General features: G+C 35.3%; 2 protein-coding genes and 1 long non-coding RNA gene across 6 annotated transcripts in view; all 3 read right to left on the bottom strand.

Moving 5' to 3' along the window:
* Positions 1–84: 84 nt before the first annotated feature.
* LOC107833750 (uncharacterized) lies at positions 85–3,040 on the bottom strand. Its single transcript, XR_001659518.1, has 2 exons — positions 3,010–3,040; positions 85–1,015 (listed from the first exon to the last, which is right to left on the bottom strand). It is a non-coding gene; the product is annotated as an uncharacterized LOC107833750 (long non-coding RNA).
* A 2,847-nt stretch (positions 3,041–5,887) lies between these two features.
* On the bottom strand, positions 5,888–13,923 carry aqp9a (aquaporin 9a). The gene is made up of 6 exons (XM_007577467.2): positions 13,145–13,923; positions 12,903–13,029; positions 9,993–10,130; positions 9,066–9,184; positions 7,118–7,335; positions 5,888–6,207 (listed from the first exon to the last, which is right to left on the bottom strand). Exons 1-6 carry the CDS (start codon positions 13,418–13,420, stop codon positions 5,997–5,999), a joined length of 1,089 nt encoding a protein of 362 aa, XP_007577529.1. The 5' UTR covers positions 13,421–13,923; the 3' UTR covers positions 5,888–5,996.
* An 823-nt stretch (positions 13,924–14,746) lies between these two features.
* Positions 14,747–17,828, bottom strand: part of LOC103155693 (cingulin-like protein 1) — a 19,037-nt gene continuing 15,955 nt past the window's right edge. For 3 of the 4 annotated variants that reach the window (XM_007577463.2, XM_016663764.1, XM_007577465.2), the window contains exons 16-19: positions 16,676–16,800; positions 15,480–15,588; positions 15,226–15,389; positions 14,747–15,155 (exon numbers count right to left, since the gene is read on the bottom strand). In XM_007577463.2, coding sequence (XP_007577525.1) covers positions 15,074–15,155; positions 15,226–15,389; positions 15,480–15,588; positions 16,676–16,800 — 480 coding nt within the window. In that variant the 3' untranslated portion in view covers positions 14,747–15,073. The remainder of the gene's footprint in view (positions 15,156–15,225; positions 15,390–15,479; positions 15,589–16,675; positions 16,801–17,828) is intronic. The other variant, XM_007577466.2, reaches the window with a different exon arrangement.

Raw genomic sequence — 17,828 nt, 5'->3', positions numbered from 1 at the left:
TTGTGGGCATGCAGACACATTTATTACATGTGGCTTTGAATTGACAAAGGTCTGTAATATCTGTAATTCACTACTTTTATTTTGACGGCTGTGTAACGCAGGAAAGAGAAGTGTAATGCAGCAGTGTTGTTCACTAACGTTCTCCTCAGTGCGTTCACTACTAATCTAATGGAAAAGCTACTTCCTGATCCCCTAAAGAGCTCACCGGTGCAGGATGTTTACCATAGAAATCCACTGAGACGGCAGCAGGGAGGAAGTGTGATTGGTTTGACCTCAGGTGTTTGCAAAACGAACCCTTTTTGTGAATTTTATTTATTAGATGACAAGAACTGTACCTGGTGATGCAATCATTACTTTTTTTATTTTTTTACTCGTAAGAGAATACATGTTTAAATTGACTGAAATTCCTTATTTTCTCCAGTAGATGTTTTTTCTGCTCTCGCACAAAACTCAACCTTACATGTCAGAGTAAATGCCTCTTGCAGAAATTTCTTTTCCTAATAGTTTCGCTAAAATACTAGTAAAACCTGCAATTTTTTTTCTCCTCAACAGTTTGCAGAGACTCTAACTGGCAGCACCTCCGTCTGTTGGGTGAACATGTTGCGTTCAGAGTCTCGCCGCCATTTTATTGGCTGCAACTGTCATCAGGCAGAGAGAAAAAATGAATTTGCAAGCAGAAAACAAAGCAGGGAGTTCAGGTTTCATCCCAGTAAAGGAGGAACAGAAGATGTTTGCATAAGCAACATTAAATCTGATCGCTGTAACACACTGCAAAACCAACATTTAACTACATTTTTTTGGCTCAATTGTAATGCAAATATCTTATCGCACTTTAAACGAGACAACACTAACTTAAAATATTTTTTATCAAGATATAGGAGCTTGTTTTAAGTTAATAATTGCTTAATATTGATAAAAATGTTGTAGTTCCACAGAGTCTTCTCATACGCTGCAAAAACACAAAATCTGACCAAGTTATTTTGGGTTAGTTTCTAGCGCAAATATCTTTAGTACACTTGAAAGAAGTTAAACTAATTTAAAAGCAACTTTTTTTTTAGAAAAATATAGGCTTGTTTTAAGTGAGTAATTCCTTCATTTTTAGTTCCACTGGCAGATAAATTACCGTAACTTATAACATGGGGAAAATGTCTTGTTATAAGTGAAATAATCTGCCACTGGAACTAGAACTTTTTCATCAAAAATAAGGAATTATTTGCTTAAAACAAGCTAAAAAGTTACTTGTAAGTTAGTTTTGTCACATTTTGAGAATAGTAAGATAGAAACTAGACCAAAAATACTTGGTGAGATTTTGTGATTTTGCAGTGTGAAAAAAATCTACCAGTGGATCTTTTGCACCTTTTTTCTAAATCAATATTAAAGAATTAGACTTTTATATTTATAAGTTAGGCTTTTTGTCTGACATGACAAAAGATACTTTAAAATTTCTTTTTCTGTCTGCGTCCTTTTTCTTTTTGTGTGTGAATTTGAGGTGAATTTTGAGCGAGAGCAGAACAAAATCTGACTGAAAATAAGGAATTGAAAATGCATGTACTCCTTTTTTTTATTAATTTTTTTTTTCCCCAGGGGGAAAATCCCCAATAATGTTGCTTAAGTGTAAAATATCATGTATGCCTCTACAAGAAGACGCATCCCAGATTTTGTATTTCATAGCACACGTTTTATTTTTAAATGCATGCAACACTAATGAAATCTAGTGCGACTCTTTTCGTCCTCGTCGCAGTGAGCTCTGTAGGGGAGCGGTCGACGCAAACGACTAACGCGTCGTTTTCTGCAGCGAGGCGGATGAATTCGATAGCTTGGCGGTTGGAGTACAATGGAGCTCTCTTTTTAAACTCTCATCTCACCTGTCAGGCCAGAAGAATTTACCTGTAAACTTGTACAGTACTTGGAGGAAAAAAAAATAAAATAAAACAACAAAAAAGTTAGCATTTAATTTGAAAATGAAAAGTACATTTTGATACATCTATTTCTTTTTTTCTAAATTCAGAGTAACTTGTTAAAAATGTTCATATGTGACAAAGTTTCCTCTCTTCTAATTTATTTATGTTCTTCTTTGTGCAAGTAGAACTGGAATTTGCTTATGCTTTTTACCACTGTCATCAACGGAGGAAAAAACTATTCAGTGATAATGTTACATTCCCATTCTGATTTTTTTATTTTTATTTTTCATTTTCTTATCCTGTGGCATGGTTCGGGTAGACGAGCAGAAATTTAAAATAAAAATGCCTGTAAATTTACTTTCTTTTTAATTTCGTAGTCTTGGTAAAAGTTTTTAGATAAACGTGCACTGAAAATGTCCAAATTGAGTTGAAATGTCGTAGGTGATGTAGGCCGTAAGAACACATGATTAAAGCGTAAAAACTACTGTCTGATTTTAATGTTCACTGTGTTTTATACAGTATTCGAAATTTTTGTTCACTTTGAACATTTTTACTAAAAAAAAGAAAATAAAAATTTGAAATTGTATTGTGCAAAGAGATGTAATTTTTGGAGTACTTGAAATGCATTAATTAAAAGACTCATTCAAAATAAAATAGACCTCTGTTTACTGTCTGCAATGTGTGTGCACTCTTTGGATTTTTAAGGTCACAATTAAGATTATGTGAATTTTATTCTCCTTATTTACATGGAACAATTAAATCATCCTTGCACTTATCGAAAGCTAAACTTGTGCAATATTTAAATATTTTAATATCTGGAGATTTTTTAGCATCTTGCAGTCTGCTTTCAGGATAAACTTACCTGGAAATTTTTATTTTTTTAAACGTCTTCCACTTTTTGATAATGGTTGACTTAAATTTTTTCTGCAACCTCTACAAATCCCTTACCAGACTTCTAATTGTACTTTTATTTAATTAATATAAATTGTAAGCAGCAAAGTTGCTACATAAGGTTCTTATCAAATTAATCTGAGTCAGAAATCCTACAAATGCAAAAACATAAAATCTTACCAAATTTTAATTTCTAGTGCAAAATATCCTCATACACATGAAATAAGACAAAACTAACTTACATGTAATTATTTTAACAAGAAATATGAGCTTTTTTAGATTGAATAATTATTTAATATTGATGAAAAAGTACTAGTTATAAGTAAAATAATCTGTCAGGGAAACCTGATATTTTTTCCCCATATTATAACTTCATAATTTATGAAAAAGTACTTCTACTTTCCCTTATAAAATACATTTTATTTCTGGTGCAAATATCTTAGTACATTTGAATTAAGACAAAACTAACTTACAAGTATCTTTTCAGCAAGAGAGAAGCTTGTTTTAAGTAAATAGTTAATTAATAACTATTTACTTAAAACAATATTAATAAAAAAAAGTTTTGGTTCCCGTGGCAGATTATTTCACTTTTAACATGAGAAAATAGTCTTGTTGCAAATTAAATAATCTGCCAGTGAAACAAATCTTTTTTCATCAATATTAAGGAATTATTGTCTCTAAAGAAGCTGTATTTTATTTTTTAAAAGTTACTTATGAGTTACTTTTGTCTAATTTCAAGAATGCCCTAGAAACTAGACAAAATAAGCTTTTGTGTTTTTGCAGTGCGATGTTATTTTCATTAGGTTTTCTGGACACATTAAACCTTTTATTCAGTTAGTTTTAAACCCTGAAACTCCTGGCGTAGCCGTCCAACCCTCACTACAGTTCACTGCAGCTGAATCAATAATTCATACTGGCTATAAAATATGGGAGTCGTGCAACACTTGTAAAAATAGAAAAAGAAACTCTGAATAATAACAGTGTTGGTTAATAGATCATATTAACTGATGTTTAACTGTTATTAAGGTTGTAACTCACCTCCGCCAAATATTTCATACATTATCCTTCAGTTAATTAAGCTTCAAGTAGCTATAGTTTCATAAAAATGTGTGAAACAATCGGAAAACTTAAGTTTTGGCTCGTTGATTGATGTTCTTCTCACTTCTTTTCATCTTTTTTGTTTGTCATACTAACCTTGTTCACCCCACTGGGTGCAGTACATAGACATGGACAGAAGAGGGAGCTCTTACTTTAATAAAAATGTTTTGTTGGACGCTTTGCAGCAGAAAACGTAAAGTGTTATATAAATTTACTTACTGATTTTTAGTTTGGTTTTGTAATTTGTTTCTTTTAGCTCCATGGTTGCTTGTTTCAGTGCATTTCTGAAACGCTCTATTACATGTATTTTTCATTAACTTTGCTTTCTGAGTGTGTTTAGTTATGTAACAAATGGGATGAGTGCAGGAAAGATTTTGCAAGAATGCACGTGCAGCAAAGAGTGGTGTATTATTGATCATCGATATTGATGTTCTGCTGCAGTTACTGGAAGCCATGTCAGTGTGAATAAGCAACCAAAGCAACAGTTTCAGTCCAATAATTCCTAGAACGGCAAAGCAATGATGTTATAATCTGATTATGTTTTTAAATCAAAGATTTAGCAAAATTACATTTCTTCTTGTTAAATGGTTGTGATAATTCTTAGTTGTTTGTCGGTGCTTCTTCAAATTAGCCTGTGTCCACACTGCAGCCTGAAGTGACCCAACTCCGATTCTTTTTTTTTTTTTTTTGCCTTAATGTGACCTTTATCTGATCTCTGTCAGAAACACAAGCAAGATTTCTACAAATGCGACTCAGGTCACTTGGGTATGTGGTTCTAAATCCGATACACAGCCGATTTAAAAAAAACAAAACAAAAACAAAAATGTGACCAGAATCTGAAAGGCCACGTGCAATCTTTCGACCTGAACGTCACTGATACTCGACAAACGTCACTAAACTGCGCCCTGATATACGCAGGCGGGAAGAAAAACAAAAACCATGACGGACTATAATGAGGATTTGCTGGTTCGGTTTGGATAACAACTTTAAAATCGTAAGCTAAGCTCCACCGTTAGCATCCATGTTTACTTCCGCAAACACTGAGCACTTCTTCTTTTTTTATGGTGGTTAGTGAAACACTGAGCAGCTCTCTGATTGGTGATGGTTAATTAAAATAAATTAAATTCAAATTTGCATAGAAATTGCATGGATGAACAAATGGTAAACTGGATTAAAATTTCTCATGAGAACTTATTTGTGTAAACTTTAATTTAGACAAACTGTGCTGAGTGAAATAAATGCAAAAAGTAATAACTAGGAAAAATAATCATGATGTACAAAAAAAAATGGTTAAAAATTGAAGAAAAACTTAAAGTTAATATAAACAAATAATTGTCACAATCACTAAGGGTAATGGGAAAAAAAGCTAAAGGGAAGCTCAGCATTAATGACTTGTGCTAAAAATATTCAATTGTATTTACAAAATAATATGACTTAACTGTCAACAATGAGACATACAGTTACAAAACAAGTAAAATCAGATTGAGCAAACCTAATGGCCCCAATTTAGCTCCATATATATGGAGTTTTATAAAGTACATAAAGTTTAGTCCAAGTTTTTTTTAAACTGAAAAATAATGATGAAACTGAAAAAAGTTCAAAATTACTTTCCAGATTTTTTTTTTTCAGTTTCAGATCTTTCTCTTCAGATCCAAACTTTTTTCAGTATCAAAACCAGTTTTCAGTTTGAGTTTTGTTTCTCAGTTAAAAAAAAAAAAAAAAAAGATTGAGAAAACTTTATGGCCCCAATTTAGCTCCATATTAATGGAGCTCCATTTAGCTCCGTATGTATGGAACAAATGGAGCTGAATTGGGGCGATAAAGTTTGCATAATGTTTTATAAACAGAAACTGAAATGTAATTATGAAACCGAAAAAAGATTTGAAACTAAAAAACGTTCAAAGCTACTTTTCAAAATCTTTTTTTTTCTTCAGTTTCAAACTTTTTTCTTTTGGTTTCAAAATAGTTTTTCAATAATTTTTTTTTTTTTTTTTAGTTTGGAAAAAACAAAAAGTAAAATTGAGCAAACTTTCTGGCCCCAATTTAGCTCCATACTCTTCCCAGGCAGGAACTGCAGAAGCTGTCCTGACTGCGGCGCTGAATGTTTTAGCTCATGGCGATCATCTCGTATTTGTCCTTAAGACTGCTGTCATCGTCGTCCTCCTCCTCTTCCTCCTCTTCTTCCTCCACCTCGTGGGCCTTCTCGTCCTCGTCGTGGGGGTGGTGCAGCTCGATGAGCAGGAAGTAGAGGACGGCCGCCACCACGCCTCCCACCATGGGCCCCGCCACTGGGATCCACCACCAGTAGCCTCCAGTGCTGCCAGCCACAAAAACAGAATCAGAAAAGTCAATGGCTGGATAAATGTTGGCTGACTGCAGTGGGAACATGTGACATTATGTAACAAAATGTCTCACTTAATGGAAATCTGAATGAAGACATGAGCTTTTAAAGGATTTGGAAGCAATGAGGCACCAGAGGTAAACTTTTATGTTTTTGTTTTGATTGTTGAGGTCAAATAAAATCCCATCATGAACTTTTCAGTGCTCTGCTCCCAGATAGCAAGAGACGATATTCAGATCTGATTTTTTTTTATTATTTGATTTTAGTCACATCTGTGATGTTCTCTGTGTGTAAAGTTGCATCAATTGGTCAGGTGTGTGTAACCCGTCAAAATGACGGACGGCCTTCAGATTTTTCCATCATCGTTTAAATTAAAAACCTGGTCAAACACGGTAAATATTGGTTTAACACGACTCATGCTAGGTACACATTATGTTTATTTTCTATTTATCTGTGTACACACATATTTATAAAGTAACAACGGAAGCCAAAAGCAGATGTTTTCCACATGTTTTTTAATAATGAGTAAATTTCCAAATGTTTTTTTTTTTTTCCCGAAATAACAAAAAATAATGAGTAAATTTCCAAATGGTTTTCTTGAGATAACCAGTCTTGTTATATTGAGGAAGCCAAATAGTTTTCTCAAGATAACAAGTGCATTTCCAAATATTTTTCTTGAAATAAGAACATTTCTCAATGGGTTTTCTTAAGATAACATTCATTTCCTGATTGGTTTTCTCTAGATTAACAGTTTTTGTGTTAAATCTGATTAAATTAACTAATTTCAATAAAATAAAACCATCAAGAAAAAGTATATGCAGAAAACATCTGCTCTGTTCTTCTAATGTCTGATGAAGTTCAGTTAAAAAATCTGGATTTCAGTTACCTGAAGACCTCCATCCCCCACCCGGCCACCGCGGTGAACAGCCGGGGCCCCAGGTCTCTGGCCGGGTTCAGAGGGTAGCCACAGTTGAGTCCCATGGAGACGCCGATGGCCATGATGATCAGACCGATGGCCAGCGGCTCCACGCCTTTAGGAGCGCCGATGTTCCCACCGTCAATGATCGCCAGAATACAGAGAACCAGCATACCTGTCCCCACCACCTGCAGGGGGCGCAGTAGCTCTTTGTCAGTCATACAGTATGTGAGCTTAAATAAAACGCTTTGCTGTTTAACTGAAGTCTACACAGACTTTTCTTATAGAACAATCTTTAGTATATTAGTACTTATTATACACCTCATGATATATTTAAAACACACTTTACATCTAGGGGTGGGGATTTATTGAACCCTTTATCACTTATTATGAAAAAAAGCAAAACAAAACCTGCAGTATGATTGGAAATGTTATTTCTGCTGTTTTCTCCTGGATTTGTTATGTAAATATTATATTTGTTATATAAGTCACACTGTTTTTTTTTTAAATAAGTGATGTCCTAAAGAAGCCATATTGTAAAAGAAAACATCTCTAATTTATGGTAAAACACCGGCAGGTTTGGCTGCTACCACACATTCTGGCAACTGCAGAAACTTTACCAGATAAATATGGATTTATCGTATTTTTACTGTAAAATTTTCACAACAACAGCTGCTGGTATTTTACCTTAAATTAGAAATGCATTATTTTCTTAAATGGAAATATTTTTGAAGAACAAGTTTTTTGTGTTTGTGGCGATATGAACTCTGTGCCATGCAGTCACGTACAGTTACCTAAAACATAAGTAATAAATAGATTTTTATTCCTGAAGATTCTTTATCATAATCTTCAGTGTTATCACAATAGTACCACAAAATATTGCGATAAAATCCTAATATATAGCCAACCGCTACATACATCCCTTTGTCTCAAGCCACTTCTGTTTTTAAAGGGAGCCTATTATGCAAAATTAATATTTTGCTCATTTTTGTACTTCCATTTGGTTTTCTAGTGCTTCTGAAAACAACTCAAACGCCTAAAAAAAAACACCCAGCCAGTTTTTGTCAATAAGTTAATGAACCGCTTCAAAAACCTTCAGAATGTAACGTCACAAATCAGCAACCCGTTACCTAGCAACCAAAGTGGATCCCAGCATGTTTGGACAGCTGGTTTTACTGCTGCAGGCGCTGCACAATGGCTGCTGGAAAAAACAAGTGTTTTTCTGTTGACTTTCCACCCTGAAACCATTTGCTGCATTCTTGTTGGGTTTGCAGGAGGCTCTACTTTTGCTTTTCAAAGCTGTTGAGGTTGTATAACTGTGCATCTGTTTCCGGTCATTTGTATGTGTGAGTGTAAACGTTGAGTTGGGGGCCGTGGCCAGCAGCAGCTTATTTGGACTTAAAGTGACACAGGCCCAAAACAGCTCTTTCTTAAAGGAGCTCAAAATTATTTTCTAAGATTGATTTTGGCAAAAAAAAATGTAGTGAAGGTGTTTTGTGCAGCCCATAAACATATCCTAACATAACAGGTCGCCTTTAATGTACATAATGTATCCCTCTAAAGCCTGTTGATAAATATCCAGCACATATCAAAGACTAGTTGTGGCTAATTATGACTATACTTTACTTATTTACATACTAAGTAACAAACACTGTTATTAGTTTTAAGTGTGTTACTTTTCAAATCAGCACATTGACTAACTGACTGACTGAAAACGGTGGTAACTTGGTCCAGTGGATCCCAGGAAATGGGTCATCAGACCCAAACGGAGCAGGAAGAGGCGCCATTCTCAGACTATGTGGGGCAATCAATGCTGCATTAACTGTATTTGCCAGACTTTGTGGGGTTTAAACAGCAAATTGGAGCTGCGGAGGAGAGCGGATGTGAGGTCTTATGGGTCAGAGCGACCAGAACCAACCTGATCGATGAAGCCGCCGAGGACTGACAGGTGTCTGGCAGGGTAGGAGGCAAAAATGTGACCTGTCGCATTGATTCCTGTCACCGACAGAATACCGCTGGTGAAGTCCATGAAAGCGTCTGTGATGAAGACAAAGACATTTTTAACCATGCAGGAGCGTCTAGAGAGGAACAAGCATCTAAAATATTCCTTAAAATTTAGTTTTATATTTTGACGCTGCAAAAACGCAAGTATTTTTGGTGCAAATATCGTAGTACATTTTAAGTAAGATAAAACTAACTTACAAATAACTTTTCAGCAAAATACTGAAGGTTATGTTAAGTAAATAATTCCTTCATATTGATGGAAAAGTAAGACATTTTTACCATGTTATAGTTTATATTAAGGGGAAATTATACTGGTTTCACTGCAAAAACACAACATCATGCAAAATAATTTTTATCTAATTTCTAGTGCAAAAGTCTTATTACACTTGAAATAAAATCAAACTAACTTTTCAAGAAAATGTAGAAGCTTGTTTAAAGTAAATAATTATTGAATAAAAAGAACAATTTCTACTGGCAGATTATTTCACTTACAGACATTTTTACCATTTTATAGGCCCGAAAAATATCCACATATGCAACTAGCACTTTATATTTATTAAATACGGACTTAAAACAAGCTCCTGTTTCTTGCTGAAAAGTTACTTATAAGTTAGTTTTGTCTTATTTCAAATGTACTAAGACATTTGCTCCTCAAAGTAGAACAAAAAACTTGGTAAGATTTTGTGTTTTTGCAGTGTCATTATTATGGTCTTGATTGTAATTACAAAAAAGCTGTTTGTTTTGGTTCCTGGATCCACATTTGCAGCTCATCAAATCAGTTTTGCATCCTTGTGCTTTTGCAGTGTAATTTGTAAAAAAAAAACAACAACTAATCATTCACCATAATATAATCCGAAGACAGCTGCAGCTCCTGCAAAAGCACCAAGAAACTGAGCGATGACGTAGAAGGGAAACTTCCAGATCTTTAGTTTCCCCAGAATCACCATGGCCAGAGACACGGCGGGGTTCACATGGCCTCCTGAGACAGAACAAAGCAGAGTGATGGAGGGCTGCAGCGGGTGAGGGGCGGCTCACCGACTTAATATCCCCTCCATTACCAGGGAGGCTGTCACATTTATGAGGAGCAGCAGAAGGGGAGCAGACCCCTGGGCAGTTCGGGGTTTTATTATGCATGTCTGAGAGCCAAAATACAGAATAATGGCCACTGATTAGAAATTCAACTTCAACAAACTACAATCAATCTCACTGTAGGGAATTGAACTTTCACCAATACACTGTCAGCAAAAAACAGAACTGTGATTTCTTTTTGCTGAACTTCAGTTTGCTCTAGCCTACGGACGGCATACCAGAGGCAATTTAGAAAGTAAAAAAGGTGTAAATTTCTGCCATAATACTCATAAAATTTGAGATTAATCTCAGAAATGTTTGTGATAAAATAAGGACATTAAATTTGCAAGAAAAAAATCTGAAATTTTGAGATTAATCTGAGAAATTTTCTAGAAGAAACAAAGGAATTTATTAGCTCCAAAAGTCATAATCTTGCAAGAAAAATTCTGAAATGTTTAGATTAATTTGAGACATTTTCTAGAAACAATGAGAAAATTTCTGAACTCCAAAAGTTGTAGAAAAAAAGAATATTTGAGATTAATCTCAGACATTTCCTAGAAAAAACAAAGAAATTTCTGAGCTTCAAAAGTAAAATATTTGCAAGAAAAACTCAGAAGATTTTAGATTAATCTCAGAAACTTTCTAGAAAAAACAAAGAAATTTCTGTGCCCCCAAAGTTGTAGACCAGAATTTTGTTAGAAAAATGCTGGTAGTTTTTAGATTAATCTGAGAAATTTTCTAGAAATAAGAAAATTTCTGAGCTCCAAAAATCAAAACTTTACAAAAGAAAAAAAATTAGATTAATCTTTTAGAAAAACATTGGTAATTTTTGACTTTCAAAAGTCAGAAAGCTCAACTTTTTAAACTCAGAAAATGGCCAAAAGTCAAAGAATTTTGACCTTTGAAATTCAAAAATGTCCATGTTTTTTATTTTTTATAAATAAATAAATAAAATTCTGAGCTCAATCTCTAATTTTCTTTTGGCAGAAATGTACTCCTTTATTATGTCCATCTACAATGACACTGATACTGAAAACAGCCATAACTGTGGTTCCTTTTTTCTCCACTCTTTGCTGTAGCCTCATTAAGCCAAAGCTGTTTGTTTGGTTTCTGGATCCACCTGAGCTGCTGGCCGGCCCAGTCCAGCATCCTCAGCTGGATACTGGACTCTGTCTGTCTGATCAATGGTGTTTGCAGGACATTTACTGCCTAGGGTTATGTACGACCCCGGAGAGGCTCTGCTCTGTAGTGCTGATAAATCAATGGCCAGAGCTCAGCCAGTGGGTCTGGGCAGAGAGGTGGCACGTTCCTGCTGACGGTGGAGCCGTTCAGATGGCACATGGCTGCAGAAAGACATAAAGTTTAATTATTCAGAGCTTCCAAGCCTCACGAGACACAAGGTTAAGATACAGCACAAAACCGAGAGGCTGCATTATTTAACTCCTCTCTTAGTTAGTTTTGTTTTAAGAAAGGAAAAATTAGAAGGACAATAATAAATTTTTTCCCCCAGATTATTTAATAAGTTGTCATCATCAGTTTTCCATGCTGCCCAAACAGCGTTATCTTCCGACTGGACAATGCTACAAAATATGTAAAGAAACACTGAATATTATATCTCTTCCTCGCTTTTATTTACCATTCAATAATTATTACATTCATTTAGTATAAATGCTGCCTCATACTTTCTGATTTTAGTTGGCAATGAGTTTTTTGTTGGAATTTTTTAAAATGAGTTTATTAATCTGATGTTGAATATATCACCAGATAAAATTTCCCACCACATTCACCTATTTTATGCAACTTTTTAATATTAATCATACATATACGGCAATAAAATCTAAACATTAAGCATGGGTACAGTTCTGTTGTTGACATAGCCAGAGTACTGAAACTGGTTACAAATTTTTAATTGACAGGGATGTATGATTTAATTTTCTTTTTTTTTTTTCTTCTCTAGTTTTTTTTCCTCATCTTCCCTCCGACTTTCGGACTCCATTGGCGCCATGTGGCGGCCCCCCAGTGTGTCGCACCCCCCACTTTGAGAAACACCATTGTAGCCAGCAAGTCCTGGATCATATGAATCACAGCAGCAGAGGTGTCAAAAGTTCTCACATCTCCTAGAAGTACAGTGAAAAAATACTTTAGCAAAAGTAAAGGTTGAACTGTTTTACTCAAGTAAAAAGTAATTTTCACCTTCCATAATACAAAATGACTTTTGAAAAATCTAAAATACGTAAAAAGTTTCTTTTGCTTGATTTTGTTGTTTTGGGTTACTTATATGAATTATTGTAATTTTCGTCTTTAAAACACAAACTTTAAATTTTGGTCTGTAATTTTTAAATATTAAATGATTGATCATTTGATCAGATACTTGAGTAGACCTTTTACTAAATGCTTATTTAATCTCACTTATGTCAAGTTTTGGATGGATATTTTTTACTTTTACTCGAGTAAAAGTATGTTGAAGTGGTGCTACTCTTACTTGAGTAAAATTTTTGGGCACTTTACACACATTCGGTGGATTTTTTCCGATTTGCTATTGATTCCACGTGATTATTTTTTCATCATGGAAGTAACAAACCATATGTGAAAACGAAAGGAGTATAAAGTACAGCTATTTCTCTTAAAACGTGGGGAGTAAAAGTAAAAAGTCGCCTGACAGATCTGCTGAAGTGAGGTTTACCTGACACCCCTCCAGCCACGTACACGGCCATCATGAGGCCCACGGAGAAGCCGATGTGGACGGTGAGCGGCTCGCCCAGCGTGTTTCGACTCAGGACCGTCTGAGCAACTGAGCCGCAGCCGAACAGCTAGCAAACACACAAAGAAACAAATAAAAACAAGTTTCAGAAAAATCCATTAGGATTATCCTATATCCTCAGAAAAGACTGCAAAGTGTGAAAATAGAAATATTTTTCTACTTACTACCAAGACGAACGTTCCCAGGAATTCAGCCAGGAACTCCTTGAATATTCCGTGTTTGAGCGCGCAGTGTTGCCTCATGTTTCTGTCGTGTTGCACTGTCAGGTGGTTGTTAAAAGTGTCGGCGTTTAGAAACCTCTGGAGCGCAACAGAGTCGGATCTCCACCTCAGGAGTCTGAGCTCCAGCCATTCAGCACAAACTATTGATCTATTGGAACAACAATCCTCTCTGCTTCCTGACCACAGGCTCTCATCAGTGAGCTTTTCACTTTTTGTCATACTGCAATCACAAAACTTTAATGCAGTTTATTGATATTTTATATGATAAACCAACACAAAGTTTCCACTTCACAGATGATAATCAAAAAGTGGAGAAAATGTGACCCTTAAAAATCTCCACAGGGTTTTATGAAGTGTTTAAAATAACATACCCAAATCTAATTTAGTTTTTCCAAGGCAAATGAAAACACTATCTCAATAATCTTGGCACCAAAATGTAGGTATGGTGTGCAGGTATCACAGCAGCTACTGTAGTTCCAAAGAAAATGGGGATGGAATATAAAATAATTTGGGTTTTTTGAACATGGTCAGGTTTTTTTTTTTTGCATTATACAGTATATAAATCTTCTAGAAACATCATAAAGCTGCAAGCTTTTGAAAAACCATACATCAACATGTGCAGCTGAGGTAAACTAAAGCAAATTTACAAAGGTTTTAATAAAAAAATAAAAAATGTTTGCACCATTTACAAAACTGGGGATTTTCTGTCTTTTTACTTACTAAGCTTAACAAAGTTATTTTTACATGCCCAACGTTTTGTTTTGTTTTCTTTTAAATACCCACATTTAATTTTTTTATCCTGTTATAATAAAACAATACAAAAATGTTATATTTGATTCATTCAAACGTGTTTCTTAAAATCCATCCATCCATTTTCTTTACACCCTTGTCCCTTAGTGAGGTCGGGAGGTTTGTTGGTGCCTCTCCAGCCAACGTTCCGGGCGAGGGGCGGGGTCACCCTGGACAGACAGGACAAACAACCATGCACACACACACACACACACACACACACACACACACACTCACACACACACACTCACACCTAGGAGGAATTTGGAGAGGCCAATTAACCTGACATGTTTTTTGGACTGTGGGAGGAAACCGGAGTACCCGGAGAAAACCCACGCATGCACAGGGAGAACATGCAAACTCCATGCAGAAAGACCGTTATCTTAAAATGTAATGTGAAAAAAGAAAAATCACAGCAAATCTAGTCACATTTTAAAAAAAATTTAAACCACCAAAATATACATGTTTTTGGCACTACCAGAGCTCCATACATGGTCTTTTAAAGTTTTTCTGTATTAGTTTTGTCTTGTTTCTTTTTCTTCATTTAGTTTTTCATAATTGTGTGTTTTGGTATCTTTTACTTGTGCAAGAAAAAGTCTTAATTATAACTAACTAACTAACTAACTAACTAACTAACTAACTAACTAACTAACTAACTAACTAACTAACTAACTAACTAACTAACTAACTAACTAACTAACCAAAAATAAATAAATAAATATAATGTGTGTTTGGTCAAAGACAAAACCGCTGCACAAGCATAAAACATTCAGATTTATTTTAGTTTGCCCTTTCCAAAGGTACATACACAAGGGTCCATGTTAAAAAAGAGTTTTTTTTTTGTCTGAGTATTTATCTGCTTCAGATTAGATTGACGCCATCTTAACTCACAGTGATTTGTAGATAGAAAACAAAGCATAAATCAAAATGCAATGCATTGTTATAAATATTACCACAAGAGGTCAGCACTGACAAAGCACCACTAGTAGTTAGAAAATGATAATTCACACCTGAGTTGTTAACTGTACTGCATATTCACAGTAAGAACAATACTTCTTCATAAAGTCCAGAACTTTTTTTTTTTTAATCAGAACCGAAATCGTCCGTGTCGTTCAGATCTTCCTCCACAAGCTTCTTGAAGGGTGGGGACTTCTTCTTACGCCTACTAAATGACACAAAAAGTGAAATTAGGAGAGTTAAGAGATGATTCAGACATATGGCGGCAGGAGCGTCACCTCATCTCGTTGCGCAGAGCGTTCAGCTGGCCGTGAAGCTGCTCGTTGGCCTCCATCTGCTCGTCCACTTCCCTCTGCAGCTTCTTTTTACCGTGCTCCAAACGCTCAATCTCCTCCTCCGCCTCATCCATCTGCCTCTTCGCCGTCTTCAGCCGTTGAGTCAGCTGCCAAGTTTAACCAAGTAACATTCTCAGTACGCCAAGCGGCGGCCATTTCCTTCCCAATCCCTCCCTCAAAGGCTCGGGCTTTCCTACCTGGTCCATCTGGCTCTGCAGGTTGATGTGCTCCTCGTCCGCCTGTATTTTCATCTCCTTCACTTTGCGTTCTAGTTTGCGGTTCACCTGTTGCAGGTTGTTGTTTTCCCTTAGAGGTAAACCGTGAAAAGATCACATTGCTGCTGCAGCCATGTGTGACCAAAGCCTTAGCTGATGAGTGATACTGGTGGGACACCAGAGAAAATGATCCGAGGGCTTAACAGACCAGCAAGCACAGAACCGTGCAGAGCTATTAATGTCCCCTCAGCTTTTCTCATTTTCTTGGATTAAATTCAGAATTCATTGACATTTTATGTGACAGATAAACACAAAGTTGTACAAAAGTGTTAAGTGGAATAAAAATAATATGTAATCTTCCTTTTCTTTTTTACAAATAGAAATCTGAAGAATGTAGCAACAAAAACACAAAATCTTACCAAGTATTTCTGGTCTGGTTTCTCATGCGAATATCTTATTGCACTTGAAATAAGAAAAAACTAAATTACAAGTAACTTTTCAGCACAATTTAGAAGCAGGGCTGGACAACAAATCAATAAAATTATATTGCAATAGGCAATGTAAGCAGAGGGAAGGCTTTCGCCCCTCGCGACAGACTTAAAGTTTTATAGTGGCATTTTCTTTTACTATTATAATAATGATAAAACAATTATGATAAAAAGCTGTTAGTTCTTCTTTAAGCTGTGCACAGCATTCATAGCGTCACAAGTACAAATAATGCTTTTGAAAAACATTCCTATTTGAAACTGGATTCTTCAGGAAGTCTCTTAAGAATGATTTATCTCACTAGACTGCAGAAAGAGACTTTATTTAATCATATTTACTGATCGTTACTGATGCTTTCATGGAAAAAAAGTGGCAAACATGGTAAAAATAACACTGTAGTCAGTTTTTTCCCCAAACATTAATTAAAATTTACCAATACAGCATTAACTCAAAATTCCTATCATGACAAGAAATTGTTCAAGATAAATGATAAACGATAGGATGAATGCCATTTTCCCACTTATGTGCTACTTTCCAGTAAAATGCGACAAAGTTTGTGTTTTTACGTCTACAGGTTCTTTTGCAGGGCATTGTGTCTGACCGTTATTTTCCATGAAACCACAGAGTGGTACACTCATAATTAGCGTACATTTCAGAGTGTGATAGATAATATTTGTGCAGAATGTTCTGACCTCTCCTCTCCTTGCAGCCTCTCCTCCAGCTCTTGGATTCGGCTGTTGAGTTTGGAGACAAGTGAGTCCTGGTTTGTTCTCTGGGATCCTTCCAGATGACTGAGCCTGCTCTTCAGGTCTTTATTCTGAAAACAGGAACCAACCAGAGAATTTGAAGCTCAGAACCTGATATGATTTCACACATTTGTCTCTCCGGGACTGTTGTAGTTTTTGTTTTGATTAATAAAAGATTTAAACCTTGAATTTCAAAATTAAAAGAAATTGTTTTTTGGAATATCATCAGACTGTTATAATACACAACGCTTTAACACAACAATGTTAAGAACATTTCCACATACAGTTTGACATTAGCAGAGAATACTTACAATTACCAGATTGTGGATCATCTTGTAATGAGTGTAAACTTTACTTTTTTTAAAAGCATGATTTAGATCAGGGGCGTCCAAAGTGTGGTCCGGGCCCCATTTGAGGGCCCTTTAGGTGATTTTATAAGTCAAATATAAAACAATTTATTACCCCAAAAATGTAAATGGTTTATTTCTTAATGTTATGGATCTTTGGTGATATACAGATTAATAAAAATGGTAATTGTTGGGTAAATAAAAATAACATAAATCATAAAAAACTTTCTTCTTTTTTCATTTTTAATGTAATGAATTTTGTTGCCTGCCAGTAGTTTAAATTTGCCAGCTTTGATCCCCTCAGGGAAAACAGTTTGGACACCACTGGTTTAGAAAATTATTTTTCCAGCTTCAACAGTCTGGCCTCAAATTCTCTTTGACCTTTTGCCAAAAATAATAGTTAGGATGTTTCATTTCCTTCTAAAACTAATAACTGGATAACTCTTGGAGGTAACAGTTGACCTAGCATCAGCGTTAGATAGCAGCAAATTACACTTATAAATTGTTTTGTTTCTCATCTGTTGTTGATTTTTTTTTATATTCAAAACATTTTGTGTATTTGAGCCTACTTTTGTTAGACCCGGTCCTATTTAATTGATTTAGCTGCTTGGTGAGCTAGGCTACAGTTCCCTACTTATCCTCAGAGCTTATTATTTAGCTAGCTAGCTCTAAGCTAGCTAATGAGCTAGCTCCATCTTTCTCACCTACCTACCTACCTATCTATCTATCTATCTATCTATCTATCTATCTAT

Source organism: Poecilia formosa, unplaced genomic scaffold, assembly GCF_000485575.1.
Source record: "Poecilia formosa unplaced genomic scaffold, Poecilia_formosa-5.1.2 Scaffold442, whole genome shotgun sequence".
Classification (NCBI taxonomy): domain Eukaryota; kingdom Metazoa; phylum Chordata; class Actinopteri; order Cyprinodontiformes; family Poeciliidae; genus Poecilia; species Poecilia formosa.
This window is presented reverse-complemented; position numbering and strand designations above follow the sequence as displayed.